This window comes from Bubalus bubalis, chromosome 13 (assembly GCF_019923935.1).
Source record: "Bubalus bubalis isolate 160015118507 breed Murrah chromosome 13, NDDB_SH_1, whole genome shotgun sequence".
In the NCBI taxonomy this organism is placed as follows: domain Eukaryota; kingdom Metazoa; phylum Chordata; class Mammalia; order Artiodactyla; family Bovidae; genus Bubalus; species Bubalus bubalis.
Window position 1 is genome coordinate 2,221,672 of NC_059169.1, and position 22,124 is coordinate 2,243,795.

Below are 22,124 nucleotides of genomic sequence, written 5' to 3' on the forward strand. Positions count from 1 at the left end.
GTCCTGTCTGTCCCTTCCAGGGTGACACCGGCGAGCCCGGACTGCCCGGCACGAAAGGGACGAGAGTGAGTACAGGGGCCGTGGGGTCGGTGACGCCTGTGGATGGGCTCTGATACAGCGATGCTTTCAGGGGGAGGGCTCCGGACCCCCACCCGCCGCCTCCAGACCGTCCGGGGGCGTCTCTCCTGTCCCCCTCCCCCTTCTCTGGGCCCCTTCATCCACCTCTGTCCTCAGCGTGGACAGCGGTTGCCCTGGGCGCTGGGCCCCAGGGTGATGGGCCCGTGTCCCCCTCCTCCAGGCCTGCCCCTCGACGGGCTCACTTCCTGTCCTTTCGACACCTGGCTTCTCCCGAGGCTCCTTCCTCAGGGGTTCCCGTGGGCGAATTTCACTGGGGGAGGGGATGACGCGTCTCCAGGTCTTCATCAAAGATGCCTTCGGTCAGTGTGAAAAGTAGTGACGTGTTCAGATCCACGTCCATCTTCCTTCTTGACGCTCTGCTGTCTTTGCTGTGCCCGCTCCTGGGATGTGCAAGCAGGGAGCTCTTTGAAAAAATCTTTGAAAAATAGAAGAGGCTGTAAAATGTAAACGTTTTAATTGTGTTATTGTTACTTCTTGGAAGGGAAGTGTGCCCAGCCTTGCTGGATCCTCCTTGGGGCAGAAAGATAACAGATAGCATTGTAACTGTCTGCAGTGAAGATCTGGATTTCAGCCAGGAAGAGCTCTGACTTTCTTCCCTCAGGAAACTGATTTATGCCTACCCTCTTCTTCCCAACTGTCTGAGATTTTACTGTAAATTCTTTCTCTCTCTATCTGCCTATCTATCCATCCACCCATCTCTCTGTCTGTACATCTATCTCTCATCTCCTAGAAATTACAAAGGATGAAACGAGGGCAGAGTTATCTTGTGGGTGTGCAGCCTTGATTTTAGAAGTAATTAATCACCAGGGTTTGATGATGAAGAGTTGCTACTGAAACTCCAGGTCATCTCCAGCCCACCCCTGGGCTGGGTCCTCGGTCGCCTCTGTCTGCTCGGGGTCGATGTTCCAAATGCCAGCAGTGAGAGTCTGACATCCTTATCCAGGAGGGTGTGGTGGGAGAAAATGGGGTTCTCCCGCACCCAGTGAAAACCTTTTCATTTCCATCCCTACAGGGACCGTCAGGAGTGCCTGGTTACCCTGGAAACCCAGGACTTCCTGTATGTATATAAAAGGCTTCTAGTTCCTTTATGAGATGTTTGATGTGTGTTACAGTAGCTTGATGATTTTCTAACTTGTTTACTTGTTCATTTTGTTAATTGCAGGGTATTCCTGGCCAGGATGGTCCTCCAGGTCCCCCAGGTATTCCTGGATGCAATGGGACAAAGGTAAAGTTAGAGCGGGGTCCTCCCGGCTGGGTGCACGTTTATTTGACTTTGCATGTGGAGCAGTTGGGCAGAGTTGTCCTGTGAACACAGGTTTAGTTGCCACAGTTGGGAAGTGACTTGTGTTACGTCTTTCTTTGGCAAGGAAACAGTTTTCCCATGTTTAGTGTTCAGGAAAGACATCATTAAGCCTTTCTATTTTGTAGACTTTTATTCTAAAGTTGTTTTCACCACGAAATCTCTCACCTCTAGTCTATTACCAAAGCAAATAAGAAAATGCTAGTGTTAATTCTTGTCCCTGTTAGGTGTATTCTCAAATATATTTCTTCCAACATGAGGCAGCAGTGAGCAATGCAGCTCATAGCAATTTTTAGACAATGGCTTTTACCAGCAAATGCAGCGTTCCTGGAGGGCAGGACGGGGAAAGTGATGGGGCCTCTGGGATGAGGTCCTGTGCCCTGGCGGCCCTCGAGAGTGACTATCTCTGTCCCCAGGGTGAGAGAGGGCCTGTGGGACCTCCCGGTTTGCCTGGATTCGCCGGAAATCCCGTGAGTATTGGGTTGTTTGATGAGGGTGTGATCATTCCTCTCTCCTCATTCAACTGCCTTTCCCTTTCCTTCCCCCCGCCCGTATCTTAATGTTCTTTTGAGGAAAACAAAACTTAATGCCAACGTTTTCTTTTCTAGGGACCACCAGGGTTACCGGGAATGAAGGTATGTTGTTTTATTTTCCTGGATTCATTCCAGGCATCTGTGTAAAACAGATGCCACGAGAAATAAACTTACTTTAAATTACTTTGGTTGACCGGTTGCCTGTTAACCTGTTTGCCTAAACTCTGCACCATTAAAAGAGCACTGAAGTCCTGCACACAGACTTAAATTTTAGAGCCTAAAGCTTCAACACCAGGTCCATTTCTTCATAGGAAATAATCGGTGATGGGAAGCATAGTTTGAGGGGGAAATGTAACAGATATGGGTCCCTGAAGCTCCTTGTCCTGAGCCCCGGGTGGTGCTGTGAGCAGGTCTTGGCAGAGAAACAGAGCCAGAGGGGTGTGCGAGGGCACGCTTGTGCAATGTGTGTGCACCACATGTATACAGCACGCACACATGAGGATGGTGGAGGGAGGGAGAGGGAATTAAAATACAAATATAGTATTGTAAAATGTTTTATATGTTGTATAATAGGTAATACAGTGTACATTGTTCTATAATATTTACTTATTATTCTAATATTTATATTACATATTAATCTAAGTCTATATGTTTTGATATATAACTACAATATGTTGAGATAAAGTGGATTCCTTATTTTGGGGAGGTGTGTGACTGTGAGGTTGCAGGCCCACAGTCCGAGGGGCAGGGGTGCAGGCTGGGGACCCAGGGAAGGGCGTGGGTACGGTTTTGGAGGCGGTCTCCTTTCTTCCTGGGAGTCAGTCTTTCTTCTCAACCGCTGGGGTGGGTGGCCCCCAGCCCCTCCTCCCCCAGAGTGGAATGTCATCTGCTTTATTACTGTAGTCCTTCACACCTGCGGATGTAAATGCCCACCTCGTCTGAAAAGGGGCCTCCCCGTTGGCCTCAGCCTGGCAATGCCCGAGTCTGGGCACCGGGGCCGGGCCGCGTCGGTGCCTAAAACGCATCCCCTGCTTTTCTGAATGTGGCTGCGCTGGGTCTTGTCCTGAAAGATGACCCTTCTTTTGCGGGAGCGGCCGATGTGCACAGCCTTTTGACCAGAGCCGGGCCCCTGTCTAGACCCCCGCCTGCCCGGGGCCCATTATGGGGAGCGCCCCACATCCTTCTGTTCAGCGGTCCACGCGCTCTGTCTTCGTGCTGGTCGTTAAGATGAGTGACCAGAGGAGACGGCCGGTCGGCTTATCCCAAGCATAGGCGGAGGCTGAACCGCAGACCTGGGCTTGTCCCACACCAGCGGTTGTGCCCCCTACTCCATGGGCGTTCAGTCTCTTTCCATGAACATCAGTGTTTGTGCCTTGTCTTCCACCCCCCAGGGAGATCCAGGTGAGATTCTGGGCCATATACCAGGGACCCTGCTGAAAGGCGAAAGAGGATATCCTGGACAGCCGGGAGCACCCGTGAGTACTGGCTGGACGATTCCAAGCTTGAGCCGAGTCTCCGCCTGGGTTGCGTCTTAATTCTTCTCTTTCTCTGTGAATTACAGGGTTCACCAGGTCTGCCAGGACTGCAAGGCCCCGTCGGCCCCCCAGGATTCACTGGACCACCAGTAAGTCTCGGGGTGGGGAGTCTCTCTCTGAGGCTGTCATTCAGAGAACAACCGCGTTGAGGTGTGAAGACTCGTAAAATGGAATGAACACTTTAGCCTGGATGGGAGGGAGCTTGGGGGAGAATGCATACCAGGTACATGTATGGCTGAGTCCCTTTGCTGTCCGCCTGAAACTCTCCCAACGTTGTTTACCAGCTGTGTTCCAGGATAAAAGAAAAAGCTGGGCCAAAAAACTTTACACGGTGGTGACCCTTTCAATTCGGATTCAAGAATGAATTTATATATATATTTTTAAATTTATTTATCTTTTTAATTGAAGGATAATTGCTTGACAGAATTTCGTTGCTTTCTATTTAGTGGAGTATAGTTGACTTACAATTCTGTGTTGGTTTCAGGTACACAGCAGAGAGAATCAGTTACACATAATCCCCTCATTTTAGATTCTTTTCCTGTGAGGTCATTACCGAGTGTTGAGTGGAGTTCACTGCGGTGCAGTGGACTCTTAATAGTATTCTGTTTGAGCTTCTATCTTAAGGGAGTTTTTGATTGGTGTTTATGGTCCGTATGCCCCCAGAGCCGTGGAGAAAGGATTATAAAGAGATGTCACATGTCACAGGTGGAGACATCCCCCGGGTGACATGTGAATTACTTGTGGGGCTGTGAGGATGCCAGTGCGTCCCGTGAGCAGGGGGATGCAGAGACGGATGAGCAGGCTCCGCCCTGCACCTTCACTCGTGGGAACACAGTCACATCCAGGAACCTGCTCTCCTGGGGGCTGTGGACACAGCCCAGGCTGTGAAGAAGCTGAGCTGTGTTTGTAGTGACGACTAGAAGCTGAGCTCAGAGAACAGCTTCCGGAAGCTCTGCTCTGCTATCAGCCTCCTTCACAGCTGATGATTCTCCACAGAAGGGCAGCATCAGCTCCTCCTACTCACACATTTTGGGAGCAAAAGAGAGTTCATATTAACAGAGCTTACTTGGGAGTGCCCCGTTCACTAGGAATGGGTGATGTGAGAATGCCATCCTCACTTGAGCCCGCCTGAGAGTCCTGGGGTTTGGTGGTGGGTTTATCCATTCTCTGATCACCCAGCACACGCTCAGCTCAGTGGGTTCCACCGGGAACCCCTGGGATTATGAGGGATTTTCATCCCTATTAGTAATTATCTTGGACTAATTTCTGGTTGCTCTCAAAGGTTAACTGTTCTATAGTACAGGAAAAACATGTAATATCCAACAAACTATCGCGCTAACCATGGCACCTGAAGATAACGTTGGTACAAAAAAGCACACCAGGATTGTGAACCGTATTTAATTAAAATGCTCTGTCTTCCAGGGCCCTCCAGGCCCTCCTGGCCCTCCAGGTGAAAAGGTAAAGATTGTTTTCCATTTGTCTTTCTTTGCGTTAGTGTGAGGCCGTCGTGACGTTGCTGTAACTCATTCTTTAGTCTCTGTAAAGTATTTCAGGAAATTATAAGTTTTATATCTGTCTCTATATTTAACATGTCTGCTCACCTATCCATCAGTCCATCAGTCTATCTAACTTCTCTGTCAATTAATCCACTCATCCATTGATCGGTCAATTATTGATCTAGTGATCTTTCCTCCTATCCATCTGTCAGTCATGGAATCATTGATGTTTTCCTTAGTTTTCTAAAACCAGAGTTTAAAAATCTTGAATTTTTAAAAGTGGTTTCTATGGGATTCTTCTTCAGTAGTACTTTAGCAAAGCTTTTAATAGACACTGAATACAGCATGACCACAGCTTTCTTGAACGTATCAATATTATGTCTTTATGGGATGAAGCTCTTGCTTTAAATGTACCATCTTGTTGGATTTCATGTCGAATTTGTTAGATGATTTTGAACAAAGTAGACAGTGCTAGTAACGGAAGCCTGCCTTTTCATCAACAGGGGCAAATGGGCTTGAGCTTTCAAGGGCCGAAAGGTGAAAAGGTGAGTGCTTTCTTTGGGGCGTTTTCCTGGCCAAAATCACAGGTCTAAGCAGGATAAGGTTTCCGCCTCTGGGGCTCCTCTTGGACCCTGATGACCGCAGTCACCCTTCTCTGAACGTTCTTGGGTATGTTAGTGTTTGCTGGAGGCCGCAGCTAGAATGCGCTGAGGTGACTCCATGTGGGGTCTGACCCGCGGGGGCAGCTTTAGCGAGGCCACTGTTCCTCCTCTCTGTTCACAGCGGTCGGTCACAGTGTCCTCAGGCAGTGACAAAGCCCAAGCTGGGCTTCATCCTAAAAGGGTCAAATGTCGTGGCACAACCATACCGAATGCTTATAGATGAGGCCATTGGACCCGAGTTGGGAGGAAAAGCGCCTTGGAGGCAGGGAGGCACAGACCGGAAGGGGAGGTCTCATCCTGGGCGAGAGAGAGGCCAGCCCTGGGTCCCTGATGCTCTGGGGGTGCTCTGCGCCACTTTGCCTGGACTTGGCTGGTGAAATGCACTCTGAGCACTGGCTGCTGGGATTGCGGCAGGACCCGGTTCCCAAGCTGCTGCAGACGATGGCCACGTGGAGTGGGCGACTGTGGGCCTCCTCTTCTCAGCCCAGGTTTCCACCCTGCCTTTTCGTAAACCTCAGAGGAAAGGGATTCTGCAGCAGACACAGTGGAGGTCTTTGGATCTCAGTTGCTGCGTGGTGCCGAGGTTTCGGTACATCCCGCTTGCCAGCAGTGGGGCTTCCAGGAAGGAATCCCTGACACTTCTCTGCTCTCTGGCTTACACGAAGAGTGCTTTCCCTCTGGGCACTACGAGGCAGCCAGTGCCCTCTCCTCCACGCCATCAAATGTGTCAGGCCAGCTTCTGAGAGCCCGTGTGTGTTACACGTGCTGTCTGTCTTGATGCACGGTCTGCACGTGTGCACACATCCATGTGTCCTCCAGCCGTTCAAGTTCCATTGTTACGGGGTGGCGGCCGCCCTGACCGCGGAGCGGGATAGCCTTCTCCTGGCTTTGTATCCTTAGTGGACTGTCTTCCTTCGGAAACTTGATTTTCTGCTGTGGCGAGGACAGGCTGCTACAGAACACAGTCATGTTTTTTAAACAGTTCTATTCTTGGTGTTTCCCCCTTCTGCCTTTCTCCTGCCGGTATAATTATTTGTATGCCCAATTAACCCCTAATTTTTGCCTCATCAGGGTGATCAAGGGGTCAGCGGGCCCCCAGGATTACCAGGACAGGCTCAAGTCATCACGAAAGGAGACACGGCCATGCGAGGCGAGAAGGTAGGGGCGGGCTGTGTCCAGTGAACGCTGTCTTCCTAACCCTGAACGGTTTCGAAGGGATAAAGACAGACTGGGTCAAAGTTCAGTTTCTCTGGTTCTGTTCACCCTGACCTGGAAGACAGGGGTGTGGACTCCCCATTGTACGAGAAGTGAGCCCCTTGAGAGCAGAGGCAGCTGCTCTGGTTGCAGCCAGACCGGCTGGAGGCCGACCTCCCGTGTGAGGGTCACGGTGGGGGCAGCCGGGGCTGCGGCTGGGAGGAGGGTGGGGTGCAGCTGAGGGTGGGGGAGGGTCGGGTCCCGCGGACCAGGCGAGCTCACTGTGCCGTCTTTACGTCCATCACCCAGTCATGGCAGGAAGTGAATGCTCCAGACCAGTGTGAATTTCCTGGTTACTGTAACAGGAAAAGCTGTGTTTTCCTTGTGCCTGTTCCGTGTAGCCACTACACAGTACTCATCTTTCTTTTATAACTTATTTTAGGGTCAAAAAGGTGAACCTGGATTTCCGGTAAGCACCAAAGTCTTATTTATCGTTATCATTTTGTGTGAAAGACAGTCATGTGTTGGATTTAGGTTACAAGCTTATTTCACCTTCTTTGGAACATTTACTTAATTTAGTAGTTTATTTAAATGTGTGAATGAATCTAACCCTTTCTTTTTTTCTGTTAAGGGGCTGCCAGGGTTTGGAGAGAAAGGAGAACCTGGAAAACCAGGGCCCCGTGTAAGTGCTTCTGGAGCCCTCTCCTTCCTGGTGTGAGATCATTTCTCCCCCATTGCTAGGACCACAGGGTCACAGGAGCACAGACTCCAAGGGCTCTGCAGGGGGCTTTCTGAAGCCCTGGGAGCAGGAGTAAGGAGGGAGTCAGCATTAGAGGAGGGGCTCCCAGGTGACACAATGGTGGAGAAGCCACCTGCCAGCGCAGGAGACATGGCTTCCATCCCTGAGTCGGGAGATCCCCTGGAGGAGGAAATGGCAACCCGCTCCAGTATCCCTGCCTGGAGAATCCCATGGACGGAGCTGAGGCTTATTCAGAGGACCGCCCCTTCTCCTGCCAAGGCAGCGCATCCGCTCCATCACCCCCATCTCGGTTGGGCCCTCACTGAAGAGCCACCTGTCCACCTGCTCAGAGCATCTGGGTGCCCAGCTGCTCAGATGCTTCCCATGCCCCGAGTGACAGGAGACCCACCATCTCCAACAGCTGAGAGAGTTCAGTTTCTTCCCTGAAGCGACGCGTGGAAACCTCTGTGAGCATGACACAGCGGTGTATCAGCCGCCAAACACCCCCTTGCCAATCGGAAAACCTCCCTGGCGTCAGCTCTGCAGCCAGGTCGTGAGGTCATAGGAGACTCGGAGTGCATCGACCTCCAGTTTTTAAACACTGTCAAGTCTTTTGTAGCCCTTTCAGCTCATGGTGATTTAATGTATCTTCCATGACTTATTACTGTAGCGTGGCCAGCTCATCCAGAGAATTCACACAGTGTAATAACTTGTATTTGATTCAAACCCGTGGTGTTAGAGCATAGCTATTACTATTATTTCTGCACTACTAATATTTAAATTTTTATTGTACAGGGAAAACCAGGAAAAGATGGTGAAAAAGGAGAAAAAGGGAGTCCAGTGAGTATTTCTCTATGATTTTTTAAAAAGCAAGCCGTTGCTCTTACTCGCTTATAATTGTTGTTGCTTTCTGTCCCATTTTAGGGGTTTCCGGGCGACTCAGGGTACCCAGGACAGCCCGGCCAAGACGGTTTAAAGGTGAATGGCGACCCTACTTTCCTTGTTTTTTGCCTTTATTTTGCTCAACCTAAAAGTTTTCCCTAAAGGACCATGCGCTCAAAGAATAGAGATTATGTTATGTCCCGTGTGAGGAAACACGACTTAGTGGTTCATTTGTGTGCATATGTTTTTAAAGAAAAAATATAAACTGTTCCACTCAAGTTTTTATGTGGGTTTTTTTCTTTTGGAGTAGATTAATTTTTCCCAATTATGAAACAAAGTAAATGCGGGAAGATATAGAAAAAGATTATCCTTGAAAGCCCTTTAGAATGGTGCCATATTGGAAATCTCCATCCACCACAACCAGTTTTTTCTCCAGTGTTGGAAGAGACAACTGTTGAAGATAACGGTTGAAGACCAATTAAAGTTGTTGGTGTTTGTTCAGGCACTGTTTTGTAGAAGAAACACATGCCTTTAAACACTAGAATTATACTTAGCCTTGCAAGATGCTTGCCCTATAAAAGATAAATGTGAACAGACAGTGACTGAGGGAACACCAGATTGACAACACTCATCTAGGTTTACTCAAGGGCATCCATTCATTGAATAGGTGGTATAGTTGCCAGATTGATCGTTATTTTCCTTATTGCTTATCATTTCCTTTTCACTGACCTCATATTTTGTATTAATACAAATTAAATGAGTTTATGATGCACCTCCACTGTACATCTTAAAGACATTCAGATTTTGTCTAATAAAGGATAAAAGCATATGTGCAGCCTGTATATGTGTGCTATATTTGGGCATTTCCTTGAAAACTAATTAATAGCTAGCCTATTTATGATTATTAGCTTAATAAGCTTCTGTGTAGGAGAAAAATATTTAAATTCAAAACTAATAAGTAAATCATGGTTTTTGACTAAGCTCTAAACATACAGGTTTAAAGCTTGCTGCAAATTCTTGATGATGTATTTATGCTAGATGTGTGACAACGTGGGAAAGAAAGTAAGAACTGAATAATCAAGTGTCGTCAACCAAAAATGACTGAAGAGTCAAGTGTTGGAGATATTTTTTAAATGTTTTTGTTATTAGCTATTTTGAGTTAAATAAAAATGAAGAACCCAAAAAAAAAAAATAAAAAAAAAAAAAAAAAAAGAAAAAGAAAAAGAAAACTTGTGTAATTTTCCCATGATTCACTCAGAAATGGTCAGAATTCATAACTGTTCCATGTATACACATATACGTGAGCTTTTAAAAAATGGGACTGCATGATTTAGCTGACTTTTCCCCTTGACAACATAGTGAGGGTATATTCCAGCATTGTAAGTGTGGTTATATATCAACACTTGGGATGCTCGTGCCTTTTTCTGCATGGTATTTGGATCTTTTCCATACTTTTCTGATTTTAAGTATCAGAAAAATACTTGTCTGGTCATTTCTCACCATAAATTCCTAAAATGTATAATTTTGGAGTTAATGTTTAGACCCTTTTCTGGGGAAGCTTTTGCCACATGAGATAAAATTGCCCTCAGAAGAAAGAACGCTTCATCAGCCTTCCATCTGACATCTGTTTGTTATTGAACTTAAACAAATACTTGCCAATCTGATACTCAGAGAAAACTGTGGTTTTATTTACTTATTTTTTGTGTGTGGGTTTATTTTTCTCTTTGAATCATGAGACTAGGTAATGCATATCTTCATTAAAATAAGAAATGGATTGGAAATATTCATCTCTGGATTGGAAATGCTCGTCTCTAACAGTAGGGAGAGGACCTCAGGGCTTGCTTAGCAAAGCCTGTGACAAAGGGAGAAATCTTTCTCTAAGGCTGTAACTTTATGAGAAAGGGAATTCTTGTAGGCTGTAAAAGGTAAATTTGTTTAGAATATATTAGCTAAGAGTTTTTTTAAAGTCCCGTGATTATCTAAAATCTCTTCTTGTATTCAAATAAGAAAAATCAAAGCATGTTAATTCTGGTTTAACACGTTTAAAGCCTTAGCTTAGAAGGAAAAAAATGAAAAAAAAAAAAATAAAAGTAAGTGAAAAATGTGCCTTCATGAAATAATGTGCATATCTTAGGACTCTTAAAAGTATTATTATAATTCTTACATAAGAACATTGCATATAAAAGGATTTAGTGCTTGAGTTTTTCATCTAATATATGTTAAATTAAGCCTCAGAGTGATAAGAATTTATCCACCCGATGTTTTCAAGTCATGCTGGATCTTAAGGGGAAAGGAAAAACACAAGTTTCCTTTTATTATGACTTTCAATGCAGGTTTAGACAGTCTTACACCTGAAATCCTCAACTAAAATAATTTCTTTAAGAAAATACATTTAGCCACCCTAAGCTTTCATATCATTTTATTTCATTTATTTTTAATTATTTTTTAAAAAACGACTGTATAGGACTTCCCTAGTGGTCCAGTGGGTTAGACTGCATTTCCAGGCAACCATTATAATTGAAAAAATACAAGTGAAGTTGTTGTTCTCTTTCAGGGAGAGAAAGGTGAAGCAGGTCCTCCCGGGCTGCCCGGACCCGTGAGTACCAGTGACACCTGCTGTCTGTGAGGCGGTTTGAAAAGAGGGAGAGGGAGACGGGCTGACCCGTCGCCTTGGCCACACGCTCCACGACCTCCGTAGAGTGACGTGGACGTAGGGGGTGCATGTGATTTGAGCTGACAATTTGTGTTTTGCATCATGTGGTGTTTGGTATTTACTCGTTATCACATTTGGACACTTTCTGCCTATCTTTGACAACTCAAATGAAAAGAGCTGCACGTGGATAACAATATTAGCAACACATTCTGAAACTTAAATGAAAGGTGTGGTAAGGAAAAAGATAATCAGGGAAACAGATCGTCGATTGCTCCAGAGGAACTGTGTCTGAAGGGTGGTAGGCACCCTGTCCTCGCATTTTGGCAACTCAGAATTGGGGTGAACTGCTTCCTCCTTTTTATTGAGGCTCACAGAGCCTTTTTCCTGTCTCATAGTCCAAGGGCCTTAAAGAAGGGTCCCCACTTCTGACCTCTTCCAATTAAAAAAAAAATGGAGTCTTCCTGTTACATATTTCCTGAGGAAATTTTAGGCAACTTTTGGGATAATACTCTTATAAGAAGTCTGTTCTTGCAGCTTGTGTGAGCATTGAGATATTCCATACCTACACCTCAGAATTCATATATTTCTAACTTGCCTTCACTGGTAGAGCCTCTGCCAAGCAGATTATTACGAAAGGAAGCAGAAGTGCCTGGCAGAGTTCACTGCATGGAGAGCAGTGGTTCTGTTTTCCGTGCGCCCCGCTCCCCGCCACCTCCTCCTCTCCCACCGTTACTTCTCTGCTTTCACATGTCTTGAAATAATAAAAACTGTGTGTGTCTTTGTCTGTGCTGTAATGTACACCCCAGCCCCTGCCGTGCCGTGTGATGATCTTTTCTTCCGTAATTCAGGTTATTGGCACGGGACCGTTGGGAGAGAAAGGAGAGCCCGGGTACCCAGGGGGTCCAGGGGCGAAAGGGGAGACAGGTCCCAAAGGTGAGGTCCTTTCCTCCCTCTTCCCTGCCCCTCCTCCTCCCTGTTTTCAGGACCACGGGCACCCACAGCACAGAATTCGCGTCACGACCCTCCAGTGAGCCGGGCTCAGTTTGTCCTACTCTCTCTGCCCCTTGTAGGTTTCCCAGGAATACCAGGCCAGCCAGGCCCTCCAGGTGAGCGTCCGTAACTGGTTCTTTTAGAGTATTTGTACGCTTTCTATATGCCGTTTCCATTCTGAACGCGTTTATTCTCTGTGTTGGTTAGATACTTGCATAAAATGGTTAGCAATTTTGTTGCACGTTTTTCTAGTTCTGAAAACAAGGTGTGCTCCTGGGACAGTGTTTGCTTTGTAAATTGCATGTTAGCAGGCACTTAGACACATGCATTTCCTCTCTCCCTGGCTCTGACTCAACAGCCTGCCTTTCCATGTTTCCCAGGGGTATGGTCGCCTTTCTGAAGACCACCCCCACACCCCCCCAAGCATCCTTGCTCTCCCTTGCCATCAGTCTGGAATGCCTCGGCTTGAGACCGGACTCAAGGCTGAAACCTCTTCTAACTAATCTAATCAACCTTAATCTTGCTGCTTGGGAGATTCCTGCATCACTGAGCTTGTGCTAAATCTGTTCCTGTTTTGTGGCCGAGTCATCGGGAGGCTGGGGGCTGCACTTCTCCGTAGCGCGGATGCCTGCTGTGTGCACTGCCTGTGTGTACAGCGCAGAGGTAATAAATGCTCGGCTCGGAGCCCTCACGTGCCCCAGGATTGATCCTGCATGGAGAGCTCGCAGTCTTACCAAGGCTTTGGTTTTGTTTGTTCTTTATTTTTAATTCTTATTGTTCTTTGTTATTTTATTTTTCCCTTCCACAGTCCTTAGGTTGAAAGCTCTCCCAGAGCCCCTTCCTTTATTTTTATGGGAACAGACAGCACCACCAGCACCCCCCCCCGACGCCCCCACCATCAGCCGTGGCTCAAGGCTGCTTTCAGCGCCCTGCATACCTTTTTGCTGCTAAAATTTGGGCATCTACCCTTAAAATCATCCTTGTCCATCTTTCCCACCCCTGTCTTCTCCATGGTCGGAAAGTTCGCTGGACCTCCCGGGTGCTCTAGTGAATAGGTCACTTCCTGTCTCCCTTGCCAAATCTGCTTTCTCAGACCTCTTATCTGACTCCATTAGCATCTTAAGCTGTGGTTTTTAGAAACTGTCTTTGAAGCTGCCCTGGCCTTGTCTGCTTTCAGGCTGCCCTGCCCGCCCTCTGCTGACTGTGGAGGCCCTCGCCTCCCTGCCAGCCTCCCTGTCTCGTGGGGATCACCGGGGCTCAGGTTCACGGCTGGGGTCTGGGTCCGGCCGTCCTTCCTGGGAGCTCTTCCCCGCTACGCTCTGCTCTTGCCTGGGCCAGCTCTTCAGGGTCACCTCCCTGTCCACCCTCCTGCTGCGGCCCCTCTTGGAGACTGGCTGTCCACTCTCTGGAGCAGCAGTCGCTTCCCCCACAGCCTCCTGGACCGCTGGGTCCTGAGTGCTTCATCCAGACCCCCCTGGGCTGTCACAGACCCCTGCGATCTTGCCCCCACAAAACTCAGGGGGGCCGAGCTCGCCTGCCCGCGCTCGCTCTGCCCGCCGCAGTGGCATCGCGCTCTTCCCCAGGGCCGCCTCCCCGTCCTGACTCCTTTTCAGCTGGTTCTGGCCCAGTTCCCACCCGCTCTGCGTGCTGTCCACGTCTGTTCTGCTGAGCTGTGCCTCTTCTCTCTGAGCAGACATGGAGCCTCCTCTGTCTGGCATGCTGGGGCCGCTGCGCTGAGGGGACGCACAGATCTGAGAGCGGGCACAGTGAGCCCCTGTGCCTCACAGGGACTTCGCAGGGAGCCCTGGCCCAGCTGCATTTACCTGCGACAACTGGTGCCGTTCTCACTGTTTGAGCAGCCCACGTTCAGCGGTGGTCTGCTGGTCGTTCTCCCGGGAACAGAGCGAAGGGAACCAGTGATTCTATTGTGAGACCTGGTGTCGTCATGGGACTGTGAGGGTCTCTTCTGCTTCCAGGCTTCCCGACTCCGGGGCTGATTGGTGCCCCCGGCTTCCCCGGCGACAGAGGAGAGAAGGGTGAACCGGGCTTGCCGGGCGTGTCGCTGCCGGGACCCAGTGGAAGGGACGGGCTTCCCGGCCCCCCCGGCCCCCCCGGGCCCCCTGGGCAGCCGGGCCACACAAGTGAGTACTTTGTGGGCGCGTCCCGTCCAGGACGGGTGCAGGCAGGGCTCAGCGGGGCTGGGGGTGGGGTGCCTGCATTCACGTCCAGTGACTTATGGACTATCTGCATCTCACGTGGGTGTCTTTGCCAAGTTAGTCACCGCAGAAGGGATGCTGCACATGAACTAACGAACCTGGGTTAGGGGAACAAGATTCGGCTTAACTGGCATCTGAAGGTGGGAAGCAAGCTGGTACTGACACAGGCACGTGTGCGTGGGCACGCACACACACACACATACACACACACACATGCACACACATGCGCGCACACACATGCACACACGCATGTGCACGCACACATGCACGCATGCATGCACACGCACACACACGGAGAAGGGGCTGCTCTGTCTGTGTGGTAACATAGTAAGTGGCTTCAAATCCGAACAGTAGTTTACCTGGGTTTTTCTCATCTGTCCACCATCAAAGCTGAGCACAGAGCATGAACCTGTTGACTCAGTGAAGGGGGTTCTGTGGCTCCAAAGTAGCCCCAGTGCAGAGTATCAGAACCTTCGAGGGGACTTGAGCTAACGGCCCAGGGGGCTGGGTCTACACTCCAGCCTGTGCAGAGTGTCAGGACCTTCCAGGGGACTTGAGCTGATGGTGCAGGGGGCTGAGCTGACTCCATCCAGCCTGTGCACAGCAGAGCAACTGCAGTGTGGCTCCTCAGGCTGCTGGAAGGGGCTCCCAGAGGTGCCCTGGTTGACTCCCGGAGGGCAGACCCAGCTCCACGGAAGGACTTCTCGTGGGTGAAGCTCCATGAGGAGGCCAGATACTCCCTGGATGGCACGAGTGCCTCCACATGGGCACCCTCACTGGGAACCCAGAACCCAGTGGCGCGCTTTTCCTTGTTAACGGGTCGAGAGTGCCTCCACTGTGACTTCACGGGGACTCCCACCTCTTCTGATGTGAAACATGGAGAATGAAGATCAAATAGTGAAGTCCTAGAGGCACGCAGCACAAAGGCACGTTTCTCTGCATTTCTGAGAGAAGCTTGTGGGCATCAGAAGGGCCTTTGGGTGCTCATTCACTCATTCCTTGGTCACTTACTCGTTAAACAAACATCGGCGTGCCTACGATGCCAGGCGCCACCCTGAGACCTGTGACTGAGCCCACGAAACAGTCCTGACCTCCTGGGCCGTGCACCATGAGACAGAGACCAAGTAAATCAGTAGCTGATGGGGTAGCAGCTGGGGCTACAGATTCAGGAGGAAACGAAGTCAGGAGGGGAACAGAGGTCGAGGTGAGGGCAGGCGGGCTGTGGGGTATAGTTTTAAATCAAGTGATCGGCAAAGAGGCTGGTGAGAAGCCAGCCATGGGGAAGTCTCGAGCCTTCTCTTAGTATTCTGCTGGTTCTCAAGTGTGAACAGCTCTCATGGAAAGACGTGAACTTCTCCCCGCTGTGGATTGTGCGGGGCGTGGGGGTTGAATACCTTGTGACATTCACCCTCTCGGTTTCCCAGTCGCCCTTTGCAGGGTGTGCAGATTAGGTGGTGCCCATCACAGCGTGTTAAGTGGTGATTGCATAAATGAGAGTTTTGCACAGATGGGGCTGGTGTGTAGGCTGCGGATGCAGGAGCTGCAGCCGTGGATGGCTGGGCTGCAGTTGTGACGAGTGACCGGTGCAGCCCGAGTTTAATCACTCGCTCTGTCCTTTTCCTTCAAAGATACCGGAGAAGGAAGTGCTACTCTATCACTGTGTGTGTCCAGAAGCAATACTGTTTCTTGGAACCACAGCAGATGGCGTGTGTGTCACTGTGGTTCATGTTCACGCTTCTTCACGTCAGTGATGCTCAGGATTGAATCAGAACAGTTAGGGGTGTTTTCCCACGGGCAGCCTGCACCTCTGAAATAATGAGCACTTTGCTGTGAGTCTGTTCAGCAGGAAAAAAAGGCATAAAGTTGCTCAGGTCTCTGTTGACCTCACAGATGTAGGATATGGACAGCCCATCACTCTTTGAGCCTCAGTTTCTGAATCTGTAAGGATCATGGGGTGTACTTTGTCGTAAGGATGATGGTGTGTACTTTGCAAGATAATATGAAATAAGGTTCAGGACGGGGCTCAAGAGCTGAAATACGTGCTAGAATCATAAAGTAGAAACTAGCTGCGACGGCTGTGTGATGGGCAGCGGACGGACGCTCTGTGTGCTGGTCGCGCTTTGCGAGTTACTGTACTGGGACTGTCTTGTCCAGATCACAGCTGGATTCCTACTACTTGTCAGAGAGTCTGAACACAGGGTCATTTTGTACCAGAGACTGAATTAAGAGCCGGTGAGAACACCTGGCTTCAGCTTGGTGGGCGTGATCCTGTAACTGTTAAAAATCCATTTCAGATGGAATCGTGGAATGCCAGCCTGGGCCGCCAGGGGACCAGGGTCCTCCCGGAATTCCAGGGCAGCCAGGGCTGACGGGCGAAGTTGGAGAAAAAGGTAAGAGGTTTAATTGTTCAAGAAAGGGTAACTGCTTGGGTGTGTGATACATTCCTTCATACGTACCGGCTCTGGGCGGATGTGGGTACATTCTTCATTTGAAGCTCTCTTCAAAGTCCCTTCCTTGAGACGCCTCCCGCTGGCCCTGCTGAGATTACTGGGTGCTGGAGAGACAGTTATCACCGGGGAGGCAATGGGGGCCTTGAAGTCAGAGTCCCTCCCTGTGGTCAGCAGATTAAATTCCCAGATATCTCCGTGCGGTCCTTTGGTTCAAAGTCCGAGACTCCATTCTCCAGGAATGCACATCTTTCCAGCCATCAGCCCAATCACAAGCGTGCACACAGGATGTTCACACCCCTGTCTCAGTTCCCTTAATCAATGTGAGCAGCTCTGAGATGGTGGGTCTGCCGACTCCACCCGGGGCTCTGTTTTATCTTAACTTTCTCAAGGGTCTGTAATGCCAGCCCAGGACCCAGCATAATCCCCTCACAATCTTGGGAACATGGCTCATCTCTGTACAGACAGGCCTGCCTTAGCGTGGACTAAACCAAGGATGTTCTGCTATTTATATAGTATGGCTCTTAATGCCCAGAACAAAGAGAGCATGGCCCCCACAAGACTGATCCCTCTGGGCCCCACGTCTGGCTTTAGATTGCAGAGAATTTGCACTCTTCAGAAGTTTAACGTGCAAATGCCTGGAAAACGTCTCAGCACTTTGACAACCATGTACATTGCAGAACCCTAGATACAGTCAAGGTTTAGGACAAAGGCACTAAGACGTCCCAAAGGCCTTAGCGTAGTTTGAAGATCAAGAGGCAAGAGATTCACGTTTCCAAAAAAATGCGTGTCCTCCCATCTTCCAGCTCTGGGGTTCCTCTCATCGTCCCTCTTCCGTGTCAGGTCAGCTCTTGCTTTTTGTGCCTTTTTACTCCTCTGTGTCATCTGTCAGCCTGGAACACAGGTTCAAAGTCCCGGAGTTAGAGGGGCAGTTGCCTAAGAAACGCTAAGTCAAAGAGAAAGATGATGGGGAGTTTCAGAGTTAAGAGACAGAAGGATGCAATCGTGTCATCTCAGGCTGACGAGCAGAATGGAGTTCTGGATCACAGTGGATTGAGGCAGGGCCTGTCCCTCCGCAGGACAGAAGAATGGGGCTCCTTAGAAGGGTCCCCATGGTCGCCTGTGACCGTGCTGAGGGCAGAGGGCAGGCCCCGTGTCAGGGACCCACAGCCACTGGCAGCTGGATGCGTCCGGGGTGGCGCTGGGTGGACGGCGCCTCTCCTGCACCGCCACTATGCTGCAGGGCTTTCTGCTCCCTTGTTCCGCATAATACCCCGTGTCTCCTCTTTTAGGTCAAAAAGGAGACAGTTGCCTCATCTGTGACACAGCAGAGCTTCGTGGGCCCCCAGGGCCACAGGGACCCCCCGGAGAAATAGGTAAGACCCCCAGTGTGAAACGGACTGGGTTGGGATTTGCTTCAGTGGGTCGGAACCTTTGCAGTGAAGCGCGTCTTACATGCCTGACCCTATGGTCTGCATCAGTGTTAAAGCAAGAGATGAGAAGTGGACCTGCCCTTCCAGGATTTATCCATTTTGTCGAGAACAATCAAGATGGCCTACAAATTCAGTGTCAGAAAGGTTTCCTAGTGAAAGGGTAGCAGCAGGTGGTTCACACAGCTCTGAAAACTTCCTCATCTCAGAGGAGGTCACTGCCTGCTTTGGTGGAAGTGTTCCCTGGATGGACGAGCAGGGATTTGTAGCCATCCGGAGTCAGGGGTCCTAGTGTGCATTCCAGGGTCACTTCCCCACTTCTGAGCCCATTTTAGGCATTTTTTGGTCATTGCTCTCTTGAGATTCTTTAAACATCATCCACTTTGTATAGAATCTTTGCACTTTTGAATCTTGAAGAAAAAGGAAGTATTTCGAGCTTCCTTAGAAGTTAGAAAGTGTCTTATCAACAATGTGCTGAATTTTCCCTCCGTCTCTTACAAAAGGTTTCCCAGGACAACCAGGGGCCAAGGGTGACAGAGGCTTGCCCGGCAGGGATGGTCTGGAAGGACTGCCTGTAAGTAAACCAGTCTGAGTTCCTGTACGTATTAGAAGTTGCCACTGAGCAAACCAGCAAAGGCGTATCTTTTTGCATCTGCAAATGGACTCTTGCTTTATTTGGGAGCCAGTAAAGGATTGCTTTGTGAAACAGTTAGAATTACCCCCCCATGTCCTTCCTGACTGATTGAGCTGAGAACGGGCTGAAGCATTGAATTCAGAACCCTCATCCCAACTTGCTGGTCTTCTCACCCGGTCAAAATTCAGCTGCCACTTAACCTGTGTCCAGGTGTGGCTCAGCGCTGGTGGGCTCTTTCCCATGGGGCCTCGAGGGGCTCTTGCAGCCAATGGTGCCACGAAGGGTCACGCCAAAAGCCGCGCTGGTGAGCTGTTGGCTTTCTGCATGACCATCCATCCTCCACCAGATAGCCTAGGACTCCTCAGTGAGTAAGCTCGGCAATGATGGTTTCTATGGTGATGAGGCAAACGGACCTGTCTTCTTCTGGAAATCTGAGCTATTCCTTTATTCTCATTATTGCAGATATAGATTTTGAAAATTCCTATCACCAACATCTATTATAAAGATGCTTTTTCAAACCTGTAAAGGCAATATCTCAATCTCAGGATGTGAAAACTTTCAGTTAAACAGAATATCAGTTTCTCAACCTTTCTACTTTGTTTTAAAAGGAGTCATTGAATAGGAAATTATAGTAATGATCTTAAATATTGAAGGACATGACTTTCGTGTGTATAATCAGCTTCTCTGCTAAAGCTTTTAGACCTATGGGGTTTCTTCTCACATGGTCTTTGTTCTTCTAAGTTCAGTAAGCATTAACCAGCTTCTCCAATTTCTTTCATTCCTTTTTTCTTTTCATTTTTCTTTTGTGCTAAATTGAACATTAAATCTTTAGCTTTATTCTTTTTTTGGTGTACAAATTACATTTGTAGTTTAAAAAGATATTTCTGAAGGTTCTATAAGAGTGGGCCAGGCCAAGAGTGAGTTGAAATAGGAATGAAACAGCTGGAAGTCAATGGTTTTCTCCGTTTGAAGTCAGATCACGGGCCTCTGCTCTCCAGAACTTCCCCTGTGCCTGGGGAGCTGAGTTAGAAGTCGCAATTGTTTAAAATATTTCTAAATAAGTTGTAAGTTCACAAAGCTGGGAATGCTGACTGTGGTGGGGATCAAAGTCGGAACCACTTTGAAGGCCACAGACAGCGTCTGGACATGGTCTTTATCTCCTCAGCCTTTCTGGAATAAAGACTTCCTGCTTCGAGTCTGCCTGGAACCTAGTTCAGACACCCACCCCTAGATCCAGCCCCAGACCCAATAAAAATGAGGAAAAAAAAAGGAAGGGGGATGGATGAGGAGAAGTCATGATAAAGAAAAAATGCAGAAGATGTACAGCAAAAAGGCAAATCCCTGTACCTTGTCCATCAGAGCTCCTTTCTTGGGATAGAAGGAAAACACTTCTAAAACCTGTTCTATGGGTGAATAACTTGAGACGATGATGGTTTTCCTTTTGTTAGGTGCAGTATCACAGCTCCATGGTTAAACTAGCTCAGAAATGTGGTCCCCTTATTTCGCATTTGGCTGGAGGCTAAAAGAGGCTCTGCAGACCAGGAGAGCCAACTGGAAAGCAGATTCCAGTGAAAACCCCTCTGGTCCTGCACTTGGCTAGGGTAGCGCTTCTGAGACATGTTCTCTGAAGGCCAAGAGTTTGAATCTGGGGAGCAGAGTCCACTCTGAGATGCTGAAGCCCAGCCCCAAGCAGGTCTGGGGTCACTGGGAATGACCTACGTTGGGTGGATGGAACGTCTCCTGAATTTTCCCAGGGCGGCACACTTTTGGGAAGAAGAATGCGCAAGTCGTCAGATCTCCAGTTTGTGCAGCCGGTGCTGAACCACCAAGGCAGCTTTTGATTCTTCAATATTTATCTTAAGGGATGAGAATCAAAAGACCTTTAAATCGTTTAGGATTAAGAAGGTCTGTGGCAGAGAAACCGCATGAGATGTCCTTGGGGTGTAAATGTCGCTTTTCAAAGAAACCCTGGATTTCTCCCTTAATGCCTGACAAGGTCATCGGTATGGGGGAAAAATTGTATTTTTCCCACCCTGTGCTCATAGTATTAGAAAGCACTGTATCTCTAAACTGTGAATCATTGACACAACATAAGAGGTTCTTCTGCTTTGAGAAGTTCTGCACTGGTTGTAATTCCTTACACTGGCATTAATTTTTTATTGATGGAGATTGCTGGTTCAGCATGTCCTTCCTCCAGCATCTCCCTCTTGGAGACAGACACATGGAGATAAGAAAGAAAGCCTTGGAGCCTTGGTCTTGCCCTCAAAGCCCTGAAAAGCTAGTGGAGAGATGAGCAGGCAGTGAATGTCCCTGAGAGCAGGGAGGACCCCAGGCTGCATTGTGGTAACGTGGGAACAGAGCTCCTGTCTGAAGAGGTTTCTGAGTTTAGCTGGGCGTCATCACCGACTCAATGGACATGAGTTTGAGCAAGCTCCGGGAGTTGGTGATGGACAGGGAGGCCTGGTGTGCTGCAGTCCATGGGGTCGCAAAGAGGTGGACACGACTGAGCGACTGAACTAACTGAACTGAAGGATGCACGGGAGCTAATATTAACTCGGAGAGAAAACGCTACAAAATACCACAGCAGCTTTCAGCCAAGTAATGGCTTTCCCCTGACCCTGCTAACCTTCCCAGCGCGTGGCTGGTGGGAGCACTGCGTGGCCCCTCCGGGGACCAGCACACGGGGGTCGAGCGTTTTCCCTGATCCCCCAGTGCCGGGGTCCAGCCCCAGCTGATCCAGGGTATTCAAAGGAGAGACGGCGTAGGCGAGGGTCAGGAAACAACTGCTTAATTAAACGTTAATTAAGGATATAAAGAGTAATAGAATGAGGATAGCTCAGTAGGAAAATTCAGTGGAGAAAAGAGGCTGAGTAGCTTGGTTTACGCGGGGGACCAATAAAACTTCAAGACAAGAAGTTTGCACCACTTACGTAGGCCACAGGCGTCCTTCCGTTCTCCCAAAGGAGAGGAGACACTGAGGCCTCCCCGGTCGGATCTTAGAAGCCCAGGCATAATTATTAAGCATGGTGGGTTCCGCGCTCCAGATGGAGACTCAGCCAGAGTGAGAGAGACATGGGGAGACCAGTCGTTCGAGGAACTGATCCCAATTCTTTATTTTCCATGGTCTACTTTTATACACTGAGATGTTATGCAAAAGTCACGCGGGGTCAGCAGTCCTGACTTTTATCAAAGTCAGGTGCTTCATACAAATGTATACAGAGGTCTTAGGGGTGTTACATCATCTTCTGGCCAGGGGGCCTGCTGACAATTTACGA

The 22,124-nt window shown here is 48.9% G+C and overlaps 1 protein-coding gene across 1 annotated transcript in view; it reads left to right on the top strand.

Moving 5' to 3' along the window:
• The window catches only part of COL4A1 (collagen type IV alpha 1 chain), a 137,744-nt gene that overhangs the window by 81,670 nt on the left and 33,950 nt on the right, over positions 1 to 22,124 (top strand). Inside the window, exons 4-24 of the mRNA XM_025263080.2 lie at positions 21 to 65; positions 1,151 to 1,195; positions 1,301 to 1,363; positions 1,855 to 1,908; positions 2,047 to 2,073; positions 3,363 to 3,446; positions 3,533 to 3,595; positions 4,929 to 4,964; positions 5,506 to 5,547; positions 6,736 to 6,822; positions 7,301 to 7,327; positions 7,490 to 7,540; positions 8,393 to 8,437; positions 8,522 to 8,575; positions 11,034 to 11,075; positions 11,981 to 12,065; positions 12,203 to 12,238; positions 14,099 to 14,263; positions 16,633 to 16,728; positions 18,078 to 18,161; positions 18,719 to 18,789. Coding sequence (XP_025118865.1) covers positions 21 to 65; positions 1,151 to 1,195; positions 1,301 to 1,363; positions 1,855 to 1,908; positions 2,047 to 2,073; positions 3,363 to 3,446; positions 3,533 to 3,595; positions 4,929 to 4,964; positions 5,506 to 5,547; positions 6,736 to 6,822; positions 7,301 to 7,327; positions 7,490 to 7,540; positions 8,393 to 8,437; positions 8,522 to 8,575; positions 11,034 to 11,075; positions 11,981 to 12,065; positions 12,203 to 12,238; positions 14,099 to 14,263; positions 16,633 to 16,728; positions 18,078 to 18,161; positions 18,719 to 18,789 — 1,302 coding nt within the window. The remainder of the gene's footprint in view (positions 1 to 20; positions 66 to 1,150; positions 1,196 to 1,300; positions 1,364 to 1,854; positions 1,909 to 2,046; positions 2,074 to 3,362; positions 3,447 to 3,532; positions 3,596 to 4,928; positions 4,965 to 5,505; positions 5,548 to 6,735; positions 6,823 to 7,300; positions 7,328 to 7,489; positions 7,541 to 8,392; positions 8,438 to 8,521; positions 8,576 to 11,033; positions 11,076 to 11,980; positions 12,066 to 12,202; positions 12,239 to 14,098; positions 14,264 to 16,632; positions 16,729 to 18,077; positions 18,162 to 18,718; positions 18,790 to 22,124) is intronic.